Genomic DNA, 19167 nt, shown 5'->3' with positions numbered 1-19167 from the left:
CAAATAGTTTAGAGATGGTATTGGTCATAGACCTTCTTCCGATTTTTTAGAGAAGTTAGAGACAACTCGAATCATGACTTTACTATAGACCTTCTTCCCATTTTCAGAGAAGTTAGAGACGACTCGAACCATGATTAATAAGATAACGTTGCATCATTTTTCATAATTATGAAATTAAGTAATAAAATAGTTTTGAAATCATTTTTATATATGGCAAAATTGTTTTAAATTATTTTTTATATGTGGCAAACTTGTTTTGAATTATTTTTATATATAAAATTAATAACTTAGAGATTGTATTGGTCGTAGACCTTCTCCTCATTTTCAGAGGAGTTAGAGACGACTTGAACCATAACTTTACATTAAATATTCCACAAAATTCATTTGGTAATGAAATAGATATTGCTACAAATAACAATAATTATTCTACTTACTAGAATAAACAAAGAATGAATAAAGGAAACCAATTAAATGGAAAGCTAACCTACAATTCGTGATGGCATATTCTTTCAAGTGCTAATGGATGCGTACTATGTTACCACTAACTCAGTACTTTGCCATCATTCCTTATTTGCTCCTCTAATATGATAATGGCAACCGATCAAAATGTTATTAAAAAATTTTGTTTGTTTCAAGAAGTTGCACCACTATTTGTATAAGATTTAGTGGCGACAGGAGCATATCTACAACAAAGTTTCTTCCACCTCATGCACAATCAAAGTAAGATCATCTCTAAAATTCTAGAGGCTTTAAATGCTCATTGTGAAATTTTATATATGACGTAATTGGTGGTGCTACTGTGGCTTGGAGCGTTGGAGAGATTGTATGATAAGGTTTATAAATATGAGATAAAAAAAGGTGAAGAAACACTAACAAATGGAGGAGAAGTGGGATGGTGGGACTCTTGTATAGATAGTTATTTTCAAGTGCTAAAATTTAGGATTCAGTTAATGATTAAGTGTCTTTGCTAGACACTCTTGGTGAGAAGGAAAGTTGTAAGATTGAGTGAATAAGGTTTTTTTGTTTTACTTCCTTTTCTGTTTGAAGCTAACACTTTAAGAGGGTGAAAGGTGGAAAATGAATAGAGATATTGAGAAGTATGGAGGAGAAAAGGGAATGGATCACCGTGAAGATTGAAGAGGGACAGTCTCCAAGTATCAATGTCTTGTGAGGATTATATGTGTTATGGGAATGGGATGAGGGTTCTATGACATTGAGATGAGTGGGACTTGAGAAAGTGGTATTCACATAATATATAAATGAGTTGGCTCTCTCTCTTTTTGCCCAGAACGTTATATGAAAACGTACATGATGGAATGAATCATGGTTTTCATGGGTTTCCTTATTGGGAAAAAATGTGTGGGTGCTCTACCATGGCCTCCTTATCTACCACCAGTAGCAACAAGATTAATAGGATGTATACATGCCAAATTATCTAGCAGTTACATTGGCTTTCCATTTTTTCTTTTCACTTGTTTCCCTTCCCCTTTTACGTTACCTCCTTTTGTTTTCATCTTCCCATCCGCTTTTTTATTTTTTCAATTCTATAACCACAAGTTTTAATGAAAAACATAATGGTTCTTTAACTCGATTGATTTTTACAAATTGAATTACTTAAATAAAATGAAACTCCTAATTATATTACTTAATGGAGATTGACAATTAAACATTTAAATCAAAACTTTCATATTTACTTGACTTTTGATAAACAAATTTTTGTTTAGAAATCTTTGTATTTTATTTTATTTTATTGATAGGTCGGACAAAATTGGGTGTCCACAAGCAGTATGTTGTTTATGATAGAATTTCTGACAATTTATGAGTCACAAATATAATTCTGTAATTGTGTTATGACCATTATTTAATTAGCCAAAAATATAAAATGGTTTTCAGTAATTAATTTGATGGCTAAAGGTATATGTGTCATGAAATATTATAAGTGTAGATACCTTTGGGCAATTTCAGATTTGATGAAGGGATTGAATTTAAACTATTGCAACTTAAGTAGTAACCACTTTGGTTACTTTTATGGGTTATGGTCCCCATTTGTAGGGCAACGGGTTTTGGTGAGTAACGGATGAGGCAGGTGTGTTGATAAACAAGGACTTGTCCATAAGGCAAAGACACCATAAGGAATTGCACAAGTGAGTTCAGAATCACTTTGAGCATAACACCTCTCACTTTAGCTTTCTCATTCCCCTCTAGAGAAGCATAAGGAAAACCATCAAGTGCTCTAACATCTGGAAGATCATCACACCCTCATACCTTCGAGATTCCAAATGGTCAATCAAGGTATGTTCTTACTCTTCACCATGAAATCAAATATGTGTATATAGATTCGAAATGAATCAATGTTTTTTTGGTGTTTTCTTGATTTTTTTGGTGTTTTCTTGATTTTTGGGTGATTTTCCGAAAAAGAACGATGCAGAAATCGCCCTATTCATTTTCTGTCGTAGAGCTCTCGCCCAAGCGGGAGCTAAACAGAAGCATTGGCTTCTATTGCGCTCAAGCGAGAACGCCTCGCCCAAGCGGGAGCTAAACAGAAGTAGTGTCTTCTATTGCGCTCAAGCGAGGGTTCCTCGCTCAAGTGAGGGTACCTCGCCCAAGCGAGCGTACCTCGCCCAAGCGAGAGTACCTCGCCCAAGTGAGAGTATAATAAGATTTATGGGGCTTTGGTACCTTTGTACATTGACTTTAAGTGTTGTTTGGTTATCCATTAAGTTGTCTGTTATTTCAAGTGAGTCAAATGAAGTGAAATGACGCCAAAGTGACCTCTCTCATGGATATAACTCATAAGGAGTATTAGATGTAAGTGTGTATGATTATTCATGCGGGTATTAGCTGGCCCAAAGGAAAGTTAATATTTGGCTGAAGATCATACACACATGTGAACATGTTATAATTCTAAATATTTTATACATGTGATTGATGGATCAATCCAAAGAGGGATTCATCAGTTGACATGCCTTATTATAAATGTTTGATCATTACAACAAGAGTACCACTTGCAGTTAATATCATTGTCCAAAGACTTGATATTAATGGTGCACTAGGTATCTTGATTTGGACATACCATTATTTAAGCATATTGATAATTTTAAGTTGTGAGCATATTGTAATATTTTGTCTTTTGTCTAATTCAGCTACATCAATTGCTTCTATATCTGCAAATTTGAATTCGGTTCTGGTCCTTAATGGAGAGAATTTTAAGGACTGGAAAGAGAACATGGAAATTGTTCTTGGCTGCATGGATCTAGACTATGCATTAAGGGTAGAGCAACCCCCTTCTCCTTCGGAATCATTATGAGAAGTGAGATCGCTCTAATCGCATGAGTCTAATGATTATTAAGCGCGACATTCCAGAGGTCTTTAGAGGTACTATCTCGGATGAGATAAACAGTGCCAAATTCTTCCTTGCTGAGATTGAAAAACACTTTGCAAAGAGCGATAAGGTGGAAACAAGTACTCTGTTTCAGAACTTGATTTCCATGTGGTATCAAGGTAAGGGAAACATAAGGGAATACATTATGGGAATGTCCAATATTGCTTCAAAACTTAAGGCCCTTAAGCTTGAGATGTCGGAAGACTTACTCATACATTTGGTCTTGCTTTCCCTTCCTGCACAATTCAGTCAGTTTAAGATATCTTATAACTATCAAAGGGAGAAATGAACTCTAAATGAGCTCATTTCATTTTGTATGCAAGCAGAAGAAAGGCTGAAGCCAGAAAAGACTGAAAGTGCCCATTATGTTAGTACCTCTAAGGACAAGGGCAAAAGGAAAACCACTTCATAGCCCAAGAATGAAGCTGTTAAGGGTCCAGTGCAAAAGAAGCAGAAGCAGGCTGATGTCTGTTACTTTTGCAAAGGAACTAGAAATCAAAAGAAGAAATGTGTAAAGTATCACGCCTAGCGTGCTAAGAAAGTTACATTTCTTACTTTGGTCTGTTCTGAGGTCAATTTAACTTCAGTACCTGGAAACACCTGGCGGTTAGACTCTGATTCAACTTCTAACATCAGTGTTTCAATGCAGGGTTGCCTGAGCTACCGAAAGCCTAATCATGTTGAAAGATACATATATGTTGGCGATGGGAAATCGGTAGAAGCTATAATGAATTTTAGGTTGTTGTTTTGTATTGGTTTCTATTTGGATTTGAAAGACACTTTTGTTGTACCGTCTTTTAGACGGAATTTGATTTCTGTTTCATATTTGGACAAATTTGGTTATTGTTGTTCATTTGGAAACAATTCGGTTCAATTGTCTTTAAATTCAAATGTTATTAGAACTGGTTCACTTATGTTAAATGACAATCTGTATATGCTGAATACTATAATATCATAACTGATTATAGCGAAACCCTGAATGTGGAATCACGTGGTACTAAGCGTAAGATTGAAAATAATAATTCAGGTGCATTATGGAACAAGCGCCTAGGTCACATTTCTCAAAAGAGAACTGAGCGTCTTGTATCAGATGGGATTTTGGATTCCATTGACTTCACAAACCTTAAAGTTTGCGTTAAATGAATAAAAGGAAAACAGACCAAACAATCGAAATCTCGTGCATATAGAGCTTCAGACGTCTTAGAATGGATACATACGGATATTTGTGGGCCATTCCCTACGAATTCATGGAATGGTCAACAATACTTCATATCATTTATAGACGATTATTCTCGTTATGCATACATTTTTCTAATTCATGAAAAGTCCCAATCGGTGGACGTGTTCAAAACTTTTAAGGCTGAGGTTGAAAATCAACTCGGCAAAAGGATTAAGTGCGTCAGATCTGACCGTGGTGGTGAATACTACGGTAGATATGACGGTTCAGGTGAACAACGTCCAGGGCCTTTTGCCAAATACCTAGAGGAATGTGGTATAGTCCCACAGTACACCATGCCAGGATCGCCTAGCATGAATGGTGTGTCTGAAAGACGAAACCGGACTCTTAAGGACATGGTAAGGAGTATGATTTGTCACTCTACCTTACCAGAGTCACTCTGGGGAGAGGCACTTAAGACAACAGCTTATATTCTTAATAGGGTACCAACTAAGGCAACTGCTAAAACACCTTATGAGCATTGGACTGGGCGAAAGCCAAGTCTGAAGCATTTTCATGTGTGGGGATGTCCAACTGGGGCAAGGCCTTATAGGCCTCATGAAAAGAAATTGGACTCCATGGACTCTCGTACAGTGAGCAGTTATTTTATTGGTTACTCTGAAAAATCAAGAGGCTATAAATTTTATGACCCAAATTTAAAATCCATATTTGAGACGGGTACAACCACGTTCTTTGAGGATATTGAGTTTGAAGGGGAAGATAAGGTTAGAAACTTTATCTTAGAGGAAAAATCTGTATCAATTCCAGATGTGACTCATATGGTTGCTTTTGATGAAGCAAGTTTAGAACCTCTTCAAGACATAGCTGATGATGTTTTCCCTCCTCAAGATGAGTTGGTAATTCATGAAGGACAAACTCAAAACCCTCAGGAACATGGACAAGAGGTGCAAGAGCCTATAGCTTTGCGTAGATCCACTAGAGAAAGGAGAAATGCAATTCCGGATGATTACATTTGCTTTCTCCTGGAACATGAGGGTGATGGCTTAATGGACAATGATCCATTAAACGTTCGTGAAGCCATCCAAAGTTCCAATTCGGAAAAGTGGATTGAAGCAATGAAAGAGGAGTATAAATCCATGCAAGACAATAAAGTTTGGGAACTTGTCCCATTACCAGAAGGTAAGAAACCCATTGGTTGCAAATGGATTTTTAAGACCAAGCGGGATTCTAATGGTAATATGGAGAGTTATAAGGCACGTCTTGTAGCTAAGGGTTTTACTCAGAAGGAAGGGATTGACTATAAAGAGACTTTCTCTCCGGTTTCATCGAAAGACTCTCTTAGGACAATCATGGCTCTTGTAGCACATTATGATTTGGAGCTTCATCAGATGGATGTCAAAACAGCTTTTCTAAATGGAAACATTAATGAAAAGATTTATATCTTATATGGTGCAACCAGAAAACTTTTGTAACGGGAGCTTGAAAGAATATGGTTTGCAAATTGACAAAATCCATCCATGGGCTAAAATAGGCGTCTCGTCAGTGGTACCACAAATTTCATGAGGTAATTCTCTCTTTTGGTTTTGAGATGAATTCAGTCAAAGATTGTGTGTATCACAAGTTCAGTGGGAGCAAGTATATTTTCTTGCTCTTGTATATGGATGACATACTGCTTGCCACTAATGATGTGGGTACCTTGTTAGAAACCAAGACATTTCTATCCGGTAATTTTGAAATGAAGGATCTTGGTGAAGCTTCATTTGTATTAGGAATTCAGATACACTGAGACAGATCTCGGGGTATTCTTGGATTATCAAAAAAGAGCTATATAGAAAAGGTACTTAAAAGATATGGCATGCAGGACTGTAGAGCAATGGATACTCCAGTTGCTAAGGGAGAGAAATTTAGTCTCAATCAGTGCCCAAAAGGAAATCTGGAAATTCAGGAAATGCAAAAGATCCCTTATGCATCAGCTGTAGGGAGTCTTATGTATGCTCAAGTATATACGCATCCGGATATAGCCTGTATGCTCAATTTTTTACGCGTTCGGATATAGCGTTCAAAGTTGGGGTTTTAGGCACATATATGAGTAATCCAAGAATGGACCATTGGAAAGCAGCCAAGAGGGTCATGAGGTAGTTAAAGGGAACAAAAGACTATATGCTCACATATAGGATATCAGACCAATTAGAGATCTTTGGATACTCTGACTCCGATTTTGTGGGATGCCAAGATAGTAGGCGATATACTTCGAGCTATATTTATCTGTTGGCTGGTGGTGCAATTTCTTGGCGCTCTACCAAGCAAACTCTTGTGACATCATCCACCATGACAGCTGAATATATAGCTTGTTATGAGGCATCAAATCAGTCATCATGGCTGAGAAATTTTGTCACTGAGCTGCGAATTTTAGAAAGAATTGAAAGACCACTGAAGTTATATTGTGACAATAGGTCAGCCGTGTTGTTCTCCAACAACAATAGGAGTTCAGCAAAGTCGAAACACATCGACATTAAGTTCCTAGTTGTTAAGAAGAAAGTACAAAGTGGACAGATTTATGTAGAACATTTAGGCACTAACTCCATGATTGTGGATCCTCTTACAAAAGCTATCACACCCAAGGTCTTTCATGAGCATACTGCTCACACGGGTGTTTTGCAATGTGAGGATTTTTTCTTAGTGAGAGTTAGAATGTGCACACCTTTTATTTTGTTCTATGTAATTTCAGTATTATGTATGGATACTTTGTATTCAAACTTCAGTTGATTAATCATTCAGTTTGGTATTCTGTCTTTATGCTTTTTACAATAACGTTTTATATTATTATTATTAAGGATCTCACTAAAGTTAAGTAGGACCAGTTGAAAATTGACATGTACAGTTCATATTCATGTGATTTTCATGCTACATATTTCATGTAGAATCTATGTCATTTAGTTGTGTCAATGTTGGTGATCATTGTTGAATTAGCCATGATTGATATGGCGAAGTTCACTGTGGTTCGATATGGAGACAGGACTATGGCGAAATTCACTGTGATTCGATATGGAGACAGGACTAATGGACGGGATAATTTGGGTATGCATGAGTCATAATGACAATATTTAAGCGTGCAATAAGGATAACACGTATGGTCGTTCCATTTGGGTTTATGTATGGACATAAACATTGTGGTAAAGGAAAAAAGCCATGATCATTAGGATTTCCGCATTCTATCTAAGGATTATATATGGAAAATCTCCAACAGTTTAGGCATAGAGTTGTGGAGGAATCTTGGGAGATCTTCATATTCTTCTTCCTCCCAAACGAACAAGTTCCTTCTCCAGTGTATGCTCCAAGACCAAACCCCATTACTCCAAGCACCCAAGGATTCGACAGTTGCATCTTTTTCCAAAGCCACCTGAAATAATCTTGCAAAGGATCTTTTAAGGGTATCTATCCCCACCCATAAATCATTCCAAAATTTAATAGAAGAGCTACAACCTAAAAATCTATGAATGCCATCATTTACCCAACCACAACATATTCCCTCCCTGGACTGACTAAGATCGCCTAACTCTCTCCACCAAGAAGAACCCCTCTTGAAACACTCTAATTCACCACCCCTTCCACTGCTTAGAAACTCATCCCCATATCTCGATTTTAAAACTTTTACCCAAAGAGACTCCCCTCACATAACAAACGTCATCTCCATTTTCCTAAAAGAGCTAAGTTAAATAGGAATAAGTTTTTCGGCCCAAGACCATCTTCCTCTTTAGGCCTACAAACTTTCATCCACCTCACCTAATGCATCCCTTTTCTCTGGTCACCCCTTCCCCAAAGAAAACGTCTTTGAATTTTGTCAATCATATTAATAACATAAATTGGGACTTTAGAAAACAAAAAGAAATACATAGGTAGAAAACATAATACCGATTTTAGAATAGTTATAAAGTTATTGTCCACATATAATTGTGCTACTGATGTTCTTTGAATAACAGACTAAAATTAGGAATATATTTTAATACAATTCTTTGGAATGAAATATTATATCCAACTTCAAATATGAAAAAAAAATACATTCAATAAAATTACTAATACAACTGGACATGTGCACACTATAGTTTTAATAAAGATTTAACTCACTACCACCAAGGTGTTGGTCTGGTGTTATAAAGTACAATTGAATCTCCAAGGTCGACGATTTAATTTTGGAAAGCGACATTTATCGAAAGGGTAATCATGAACCCAAAAAGGATTAGTTTCTTATCCAAAAAAGTGAAAAATATATACAAATAAATATAGATAATACATAGATTAATTTTAATACATGAATTTAAACCAGGACAACAAGTTACTTTTACACTATTGCATAAATTCATTAAGTTACTTTTCCACCCCATCCACAATTTAACAAAGCTCTAGCATTGATAAAGAATAAAATAAGACAAAAATGAACTTGATTGATACAATAAAATAGCTGTTATATAAAGGAGCACATCATAAGGTTATTAGTAGAGTATAATATCAATGCAATGTTAGCATAAAAATTTATACATAATTCATTTGTATTATTTTTTTTAAGAGTCAATAATAATTAAATATAAATGATAAATAATACAATAATAATGTATCAAACTCATATATTGTGAGTGTATACATTTTTTTCTCTTATTAGTATGCATTAAATGTTCTAGTTACTTAAAGCTTATATAGGCCCCATAGATTTCAATATCTGGAGTGGAGTATCAACTTAGTAGAATAGGTTTATTCATATGTGGTTATTCTTGTGATGATCTTATCTTCAACAAGTTCTACAGGACAGAAGGAGAATATAGACTAAAGATAATTATATGGATAATGTGTGCATCATGGTGGGAGAAATAAGATGATAAACAGAGTGAATTGCGAGATCTGCTTAAGTTGCTGGTGACATGAACTGGGGAGCACGTATGCTCTCAACACTTTGTGTCACTTCATATACCATGAGTTTATGATTGGTTAGAAAAATATTTAATAATTAAATTTTAATTTAAATATATTTTTTCTGACCAATCACATGTCTATAGGACATGGAGTGACACAAAGTATAAGAAGACAGTAGATGTGTACCCGATGAAATGGGTGTCAATTTTATTAGAATTCATAATTACATGGTTCCTTTATTTAACTTATGTATCCCATACTAGTTCCATGTATCAGGTATTGAGTTTCAATTTAGGTCGTGGATAGTGTTTAGCCATGCACTTGGACCGCATGTTCACGAGTGTTGGTACTTCATTCTTAACCATTGGATCGTGGAGAAATCATGCCATCACAGTAGCTGTTTTTTCTAGTTTTTCTGTGACTCTTTGTTATTGTTTGTAAGTTTGTTGCTATGTTGTTTGACTTATTGTTAAGCAGATTTGTGGTATTTGAGACACTCTTATATTCTTATTTTGATTACAGTAGAGTTTGATTAACTGACTTGTGCTCGTGATTTTTACTTCTCACATTAGGAAGGTTTTCACGTTAAAATTTTGGTATCTCTTGTGTAATTTTATTTGTTGCCACTATTTTTTGTTATTGCTCTTCACAATTAGTACGAGTTGAGAAAATTATTTGTTGTGTTGATGAATTTGGCATCAGATTTTCCATGGATTATATTGTCTTTGACTTCTTATCCCATTCATACTTTAGCATACGTTCATCATATACAACTTAACCTGCAAATAAACCCACACTAGCCATAAATAGTTGGTTTAGCCAATACATACTTATTCCATGAAATAAGTATATATTTCTAAACAAAAACAATAATTGAATCTCTAAGATAGTAAGGCTTATCCTTTTGCATCCATAACACTATCTATCAAATCTTATCACTTGCTCAATCATGCAATAAAACTTGTTTGTTCACGAGGCTAGAAGCTGCAGAACTATAGCTACTACTTTATTGTGTTTGGCTAGTATGCTAAAAGTCCTATAGGTACCACTTGTCCATTCAGTTCCATAACTTTCGGTTTGTGTTTCAGATTTCCCTTCTTCCATGCATCATCTCTATCTTAAAGACAATGTTTGATGTAAAAGATGGTCATCCACTTCTTTTATTTCCTTGTGATATATAATTAAATATCCTAATATGATCAGCATGTATACCACGAGGGATGAGTCCTCACATAACTGGAATCCTCATATCCTCTATCCCAGATTTCTCTGTCTTGCATTACCAGTTCAATGATATTTTATCAAATACCTAACGGTATTAGTATGTCAATTAATGAGATTTTCAATTACGTGTATTTTTTATTACGAGACAAAATCCTATCAGTTTGATATAAAGGGATAAAAAACTTTTGATACAAAGGATTCAGGTTCGCATAATTGATGCCTTCCGAATTTGGATTGTCAATTTTGAGAAGAGAAATTATAAGTCTCACATCGGGTAACATAACAAATTTAATGTGATACTTAAAATATTAAATTTTTCCACCAAATAGACTAGTCTTTTATAGTTAACTTTACTCATATACTTAAATCATAATAATTGGTATCCTTCACTTAGAAATGAACCATAAAAAGGAATATCTAATGATCATACTAAAGAATATTAGTGGCTGTCACAAGAAGGACTACTTATTAGTTGGATCATAATATATTCTGAATACTAATAGATGACTGAATGTTGTTTATGGATATTGTAGTAATGTTGCTGATGATGAGTTTGAGTTTTAAACTAAGTAGTTCTCTTTAAGAGGTTCTCAATTGTGCAAATAGTTTTTATTGATCATGTCATGTACACCATAAAACTATTAAGTTCTTTCTATTATATGATATTCTACTATATAATGCATGGAATTGCTCAAACTACACCATCTATATTCTTATTTGCACTCTTTCTAATATGTTGTATTAGGAAATCATCTCAATCATATTATATTACTTTAATTTCCTGTTCATAGTCATTGCCTTCTATAAAGCCTAATTATTAATGACAATATACATACATCATATAATGTTTAGAAATGGTTGTAGACAAAGATAAAAACATGAGACAAGGGTCATCAGAGTGATTATAGTGAAGTTATGATTTTGCATTAAAATTGTTCATATTAATAAAGTTCAGTCTTTGATGCAAGAGTGAGACTCCTCTTTAATAATGGAGAGGGAAGTATTGCAAAATATTAAATAAAAAGTAATATATATTGATATTTGTATCATTTTTATTTAGAGTAAGATTATACATTTACTCTTAAAATTCAAAGGAAAAAATCACTCTCCTCTCTATAGAGAGGAGTCTCACTCTTAATCCAATTGTGTTCAAACACATTACCTTCCAAGAGTTGCATCTAATGCATGATTGCACATTGTGTTTAAATACTTTTGTATCTTTGGGACCCGCCAAACTCCTATCCATTAATGAAGAGTGAAATGCTCTATAAAACAAGACAAAAAATAAAATGAAAGGACAATTTTATCATTCTATTTACACTTGTAATAACATTTTATTCCTTAAAATTACTAAGTATAAAAAAGTATTTTCCTCTACATTCCATTAATGAAGAGTGAAATGCCCTATAAAACAAGACAAAAAACAAAATGAAAGGATAATTTTATCATTCTATTTACACTTGTCATGACATTTTAATCCTTAAAACTAAAATAATATTTATCTCTACATTAATGGAGATGATCCATACTCCCTTGGGACTGTTAGGTATCCAAGTGTGAATGAAAAAGTCTCACATTGAGCAAAAATTGATGAATTAAAGAGCACATAAGTGGATTGACTCATAGACCTAATGCCTTAAGGTTTTGGGTCAAGATGTGGCGTCAAACTCACTTCTATATTTCTTTCACTTCAGTCTATGGAGGAATGTTGTAACTCATGGATGAAGACCTCTCAACATGGACAAACACCAAGGTCCATATTTCCTTCCTATGTGAATGAAAGATTGAGTCATACCCAAATATGAGATTTAAGCCTTTCAAAAGATTTTCAGTAATTCACAACTCTTGTTGTAATGTTCTAATGTCACCCATTCGTTAAGATAATAAACTTAAGACTATTAAACCAAATGAATTAGTTTTATTTAAAAACTATGTATGACCACTCTTTAAAAATAATGGTGATCACAATTATTGTGGCAATATTAAACGGAACAAACACACGAACCGCACTTTAGCATATTATCTTGGTCCACAATGGTCGTGTTTTGTTATAAGTTCGTCGTTTTCACCAAGTCCGTGCGTACCTATTATCCTAGCCATCTAGTGAGTAGTATTAAGACCATAGCCATAATCAGAATCCTTGTCCTTTATTGTCACCCAAAGATGGAACTTATATGTCTCAATACTACCCCTATATATTACTCCCTATGTCTTAAAATAATGGCAAAATTTTTAAATGTCAAAATAAATAAATCACATTTTATATTAATCAACTTCTAAACATTTTAATTATTATCGATACTTTGATTTGAGACAATTTTCATTATAATATTTTATCATCTTTTTTTGGACAGATGGAGGTAATATAAGAAATGCTTAATTAAGAGGGGTTAAACTTTGACCCCTTGATAGAAAAGTCCAAACCAAATGGATATCTCATGAAACCCATCCTGAAATGTTTTAAAAGATAAAAAGCTAACTGGAAATTAGATTTCAATTGTTGGTAAAGCATAGTTAATAGAAGAGCCTAAAAAGACATGATCTAATAAAGAATAGGATAAGAGCAACATATAATAAGAGAATAAATTATCTCATCGTATCATGAGATAACTTATTTTTTTTAGCTAGTAAAAATATGATATATATATTATTTTATTTAGTTTTAAAAATACTTTTATAAAGAATGATTAAATATGACACGTGTCAAGATTTTATAGGCTGAAAAAGATAATTTATCTCCTCTTATATGAGGAGATACGATATAATATGTTTATTTGGTTGAGATTCTGAGTCTTATATTCATAAGTATGCTTAAAATTTCTATTTAGTAAATAAGTTGTTTTTGTATGATTTGGCTTATCAAATTTGAAAAGTTGTAATTATTTGTACAAAATTATTAAAATTAAAAAAAAAAAAGTAAGCATATTATATCCCGTAAAGTACCTATAGTTTTTTTTGTTAAAATATGTAATATTATATAAGTTCACTGATAAACTTAATTATAAAAAATTAATTTTTATACACATGATAAGAGTTGCTATAATACCTTCATATCATAGGTAGTTATTTAGATGAAGCTATTAAATACTTTATTAGTCATTACATTACCAGTGTCCATGGAAATATAGTTATCATAGTAATAATTCCTATGTAATAAGGATAATATAATCTAGAACTAGATCACATCCTGCATGACTTCCCTATGTTTTTTCCCTCTAATTGGTAATGTTATATATCTCCAAATTCCAAAATATGGTTTATACTATTATATATAAGCAGCTAGATATGGAGTGAATTTTCAGCCTTTTCATTCCCAAACAGAACAGAGTGAACAAAAATATTGTATTTATGTGAATTATTAAGAACAAAATTAATCTCTAATGCAAGTTCCAAAATATTCCATGCACTTCAGATCTCAATTCTCAATGATGGCTAAAGTGCTGGGCAGTGCTATAAAAATCCAACCTTTGAAGTTTGAATCAATTATTTTAATCCTAAAAAATTGAGCATTCTAATGCCTAGATAGGAAATGAGAAATCCACACTTAAGATTGTGTTGTTTTATAAGTTGCTACAATACATTTAAATACCACAGATTATACTACTACTGCACCAATAATTTATACATCTGAACAAGTTAAATAAACATTTATACCTAGCTGTGCAAATTTTACAATTTAATTATAGATGGTTTTTAATTTCAAGTTCTTGGACATCCATGTTCTAATTCTGCTTCGAAGATAATGGTTTAATAGTGTAAGACTTCATTAAATTTCTAGTTATACTAGATATAAGGTTAAATATTAGATTTTTTGGAACGCACTTATCTGAAATGATAATCAATCACCCAAAAAAATTAGATCCTTATTCATAGAGTTAAAAAGATATCATTCTATATAAAAAAAATGTTCTAATTCTGCACCCCATATAGACTGAATTATTATTCAAATGACAGTGGAAAACAACAAGGTGCAGTTAAAAAATGGTGTTGCCAACTAGGAATTGAAGCATGAGTGAAATACACCCCAAAGTGAAAAAACAATAAATATATATATATATATATGTGTGGATATGATGGATGGAATCATCCACACTACCCTAAAGGAGAACCAAATATATAAAAATCTATGTTTATAGCAATTTGTTTTAAATAGTATATTCTTTATATACTACATATATAACTAAAATACAAAGAGGGGTTGAGATTCCGACTAATATATCTAAGATTTTGGGTTTAGATGTGGGTTCATTTTTCATCAACCTTACCAATTTTTAAATTCTGACACATATATTAAGTGTGAATTATTACTGAAATGAAGTGGAAAAGAACACAAGGTGCAGTTAAAAAATGGAGTAGGTAATAAAGAAAGAGTTTTACAAAGTTTTGCTGTTAGAAAAAAAAACTATATAGAAGGGAAAAGCAGAGAAAAGGCCACAAAGAGTGGAATTGAGGGTAGTTGCAGAGAGAGCAGAGAAAAGCATTGGTGTTATTTCATTTTCTGTGGGTTTGGGAATAGTTGAAATTCAGAAGAAAACCTGCAAGTGAATCCAAGACCCAAACATAGTAAGTATTAGGAAGCCATAGATTCACCTTTGTTTTATTACCTTTTTTTTTCATCTACCATGCATTTTGCAAACACCTCACTAGATAAGCCAAGACATTGAATCCACATTTTTCTCTCTATAACTAGCTTGTATATTTATGTATTGCAGTGATACTGCACTCAGGAGTTGAAAACATGTGTTATTTCTGATTTGTTCTCAGACTAATGGACTCAAAGTGTTGGGGTACTTAGGGGTTTGTTTAGCTTCATATTTGCATGATTGAAAGTACAAAACTAGATGTTGTAACTTGTAAGTAAACCCTTTTATTGGTATATATCTTGAATTGAGAGTTAGACCCTACAACTTAAAGGGTCATAGTTAAAGTGTGTGTGTGAGGCATATATTTGAAGTTTTGAACCATTATAGTGTTGGTGCTACTTACTATAGGGTCTTTCTGAAGGTCTTTTTTTCTTCTTGTTCATGGAGAGGAAGAGATATACAAATACCAATAAGGTCATAAAAAAAACCAATCTTTATGGCAAAGTCAAGTTCTTTTTCATGCTATCAATTTTCACACTGATTTTCAGCAATGCAACTAGCTCCACCATTACATGTCTAGGTATGCAAGCAAGACCCTTTATACTCTTCCATTACTATTCTCCACTACTCTGATTCTGCTTAACCCTATTAAACTAATTCATATCATAAAATTAGTGTGCACTTTCCTCTAACTCATACCCCTTTTTCCAATGTAGATGCTAGCATGTGCCCAATATTTGACAAAGCTGATACAGATTCTCAGGTAGGATTGGACTAATAAATTAGTTATCTATATAGATAACACAAATGCATGTTTGTTTTCTCATAATCTAATCAATTGTTCCATATTACTATGATTCTTGAAGATAAAGTGTACATTAATAATAATGGTTGTTATTGTGATAATATGTTTACACATAAATCATGTAATTGTTATAAACATAAACCTTGATTTATCAGTGCAATTCTGGAATGTGGCATCAAACTAGAGATGATAAAATCTTTTTTTTAGTAAATGATGCATTATCTCCTAGTCCTAAGGTTTAGCATGTTCCCTTTTTATAAGAACTTCATTTTATAGCATCAGATAGCATCTTAAACTGTGATAAAAATAAATATAAATCTATATTCATCATTAAATTTAATGGTGCAGGCCCTGCACGTGAGTTAAGTGTTTAAGGATTATGTTGAAATACATACTTTTCACGTGTTAATTCTTGCTGTTAAAATTGACATCAAACATTTGTTTACTCTTTTTATCATAGTTTAGAGGGTTATGTATTATAAGAGGAAATTAAGGACTTTTTGTTTTTTATTATATGAAATTAATTGAAACTGAACATAACCTTAGGGATTATATATGTCATGATAATTAAGCTGCTAGGTGTAAATATAATTCTGGCATTGGAAAAGATATTTTTGACGGTCTGAAATTCTTATCCTCAGAGATACTCTCTTAGAACAAAGTGATACGATTCTAAAATGAGCCAAAAAAGGTGCAGGGTGCAGGACCATTACAATGTGAGCCATCTGATGCATGGTCAGTGTAGTGTCCCATATGCTTCCTCATTGGGTCCACACTGCAGTGATCACTCACTCTTCAAACTTCAGTATAACAAACTATTTATAATCCCACCTCACACTAGTAATTAGAGAAACATAACAAATGTATTGATTTAGTGATGTAAAGTTTCACTAGATTTTTAAGATAATGAAAAGGTTAAAGTTTTAATTTCTGTAAGCGACACTTGTTGAGAAGTACAATCATACATCCCAAAAATGAATTAATTTTTTACCTAAAAAGGTGAATGAATACCCTTAATAATACCCAAAAAAAAATTGAGAAACATATCTCAGGTGTAAATATGTTTTTTTAATTTGAAAATATATTAGTTTCTTATTTATTTTATTTTCCCTCTTACATATATTCTAAAATTTTGGTTTTAGGTACTGATAATGATATATAGCTAAACAAGTGGTACATGCCATACTAATTAATGATATGACCAATTGTGGTGTTTAAACATTAGTATCATAAACCAAAACAATCAATTAAGTAGGGATGTCAATGAAAATTGAATGTCTGAGTACTTATTCGAACTCAATTCAAATTTAATATGGAAAATTTGATGTGACTGAGTTTATATTTTACGTGAATTTAACTTTTGGATTTGTATTTGATATAGCTAATACCCTATCTCGAACCTGCCTCGAACTCAATTGATATATGTAAAATATAAGTTAGACTTATTTTGTTGGTTTTATGTTTATGTCTTTGCATTGCATGATAAAGTTGAATTTGTTGATTGATCACTAATTATTGGACAAATAAATAAATTTGGGCAGAAATTTGAGGAGAGAATTGGAGAAGGCATTATATTTGAAGGCAAAAAAGGGTTCTCCCTAGGTTTGGCGAGAAGGTTTCTAGGTGGACCTGGATCATCCCCACCACAATGCACATCCAAGTGCGGCAATTGCACACCATGCAGGCCCGTCCATGTGCCGGTGCCGGCCGGAACATCGGTGACCGCAGAGTACTACCCAGAAGCATGGAGGTGCATGTGTGGGAACAAGTTAAACATGCCATGAACGTATTTGTGGTGTTTTCTCCCTCTCTCTTAATACATGTGGTGTTGCTTGCTTTTCAAACAAGAATATAATATGTATAATAATTCATCATTACACATGGTACATTTTCATATAACTTAGGTTTCATCATATATTAAATCCAAATGTAGTTATGTAGACTGAGAGTTTTTCTATAATTTTATCATAAACAAAATAGCTACATCAGCTAAGAATTGTCTATCAACATTTCCAACAACAATTGTGTGTGATAGACTAAGATTAAAAAATACAAAAACTGTTACCTTTAAAACATGAAATGCAGAGGTAAAGTGAGATTTAGGAAAACAAAAATTGTTGAATTTTTTTATTGAAACATTATATGAAATTTGAATTTTTGGGGTTGCCATTTTTTTACTAGAGTCGTTACAAAACTTTTTAAAACATTAAATGACAATTATACATTTGAAATTTAAGTGCTAAATGTAGTTGTGAGAACGGGACCGTACTAGGCGGTTCGACCGGTTTGACCATTGATCGGACTTGAAAACGACTCTAGTTAGCCGTCTTAACCGAATGAGAGTTGAACCGCTTTGAACCGAGAATATTCTGGTCCGACCGTGTTAAACCTGGTTAAACCGGAATAACCAGAGAAGTCGATTTACTTAAAATTAAAAAATGGAACACTTCTCTAATATTTTGTTTTACTCTGTTCCAAAAATATTAAGATATGTTATTTCAATATAATTATACACAATTATTAATTATATAGAATTTTACATTTATATATAATTATATATTTATTTATAAAAATACTAATCATATATTAAATCATCCGGTTTGACGTCCAGCTCGAGTTTCACAATATTGGCTAAATGAACTTAACAAATTACTTAAAAAAATGTTATCAATTTTTAAGTGCTAAATGTATTTAACAAATTATTTTTTTTAAATGTTATAAAATTTAAGATTGATTATAATTTTTCCCTTAAAAATGTTATCAATTATTTCTTTCCATTTTTACTGTAACGTTATCAATTTATATGATTGAGTCTAATTCTTTCTATTAAATTTTTTTATCAATGATTTCTTTACATTTTTATTATATTACGTTTTTTGTTGCCTTATGATCTTCTGTCCAATTTATTTTAAAATCATCACGTGAATCATTTTCTCTTATATTATTGTTGCTCTATCAAGCATTGACCAATACAAAAGAGAAATAAAAGTAAATAGATATTAACAATAGAATACTTTCAAAATAGGTAACATTAATTCAAGTGACACATGCTTGATTCCTTTTAAGTCAGGTCTTGGGTTCGATTCTTGTG

The 19167-nt window shown here is 32.8% G+C and overlaps 1 protein-coding gene across 4 annotated transcripts; it reads left to right on the top strand.

The window, feature by feature from the left end:
- Nucleotides 15042-18013, top strand: LOC109329134. Of its 4 annotated transcripts, none has more exons than XM_019562808.1 (4): nt 15042-15609; nt 15643-15851; nt 15988-16034; nt 17618-18013. In XM_019562808.1, the coding sequence occupies exons 2-4, from the start codon at nt 15713-15715 to the stop codon at nt 17858-17860; spliced, it is 429 nt and encodes a 142-aa protein (XP_019418353.1). In that variant the 5' UTR covers nt 15042-15609; nt 15643-15712; the 3' UTR covers nt 17861-18013. The 4 variants fall into 4 exon arrangements, with proteins under 4 accessions (XP_019418353.1, XP_019418352.1, XP_019418351.1 ...); XM_019562807.1 differs by having other exon boundaries at nt 15043-15251; nt 15401-15851; XM_019562809.1 differs by having other exon boundaries at nt 15045-15251; nt 15719-15851.

This window comes from Lupinus angustifolius, chromosome LG16 (genome assembly GCF_001865875.1).
Source record: "Lupinus angustifolius cultivar Tanjil chromosome LG16, LupAngTanjil_v1.0, whole genome shotgun sequence".
Lineage (NCBI taxonomy): Eukaryota > Viridiplantae > Streptophyta > Magnoliopsida > Fabales > Fabaceae > Lupinus > Lupinus angustifolius.
The sequence above is the reverse complement of the archived record's forward strand: the minus strand, read 5'-3'. Positions and strand labels throughout refer to the sequence as shown.

Excerpts from the sequence above, each read along its gene's own strand:
- LOC109329134 (XM_019562808.1), top strand. The coding sequence starts at position 15,713 with ATGGAGAGGAAGAGATATACAAATACCAATAAGGTCATAAAAAAAACC. Across the intron at positions 15,852-15,987 it reads CTCCACCATTACATGTCTAG|ATGCTAGCATGTGCCCAATA; the intron begins GTATGCAAGCAA and ends TTTCCAATGTAG. Across the intron at positions 16,035-17,617 it reads AAGCTGATACAGATTCTCAG|AAATTTGAGGAGAGAATTGG; the intron begins GTAGGATTGGAC and ends AAATTTGGGCAG.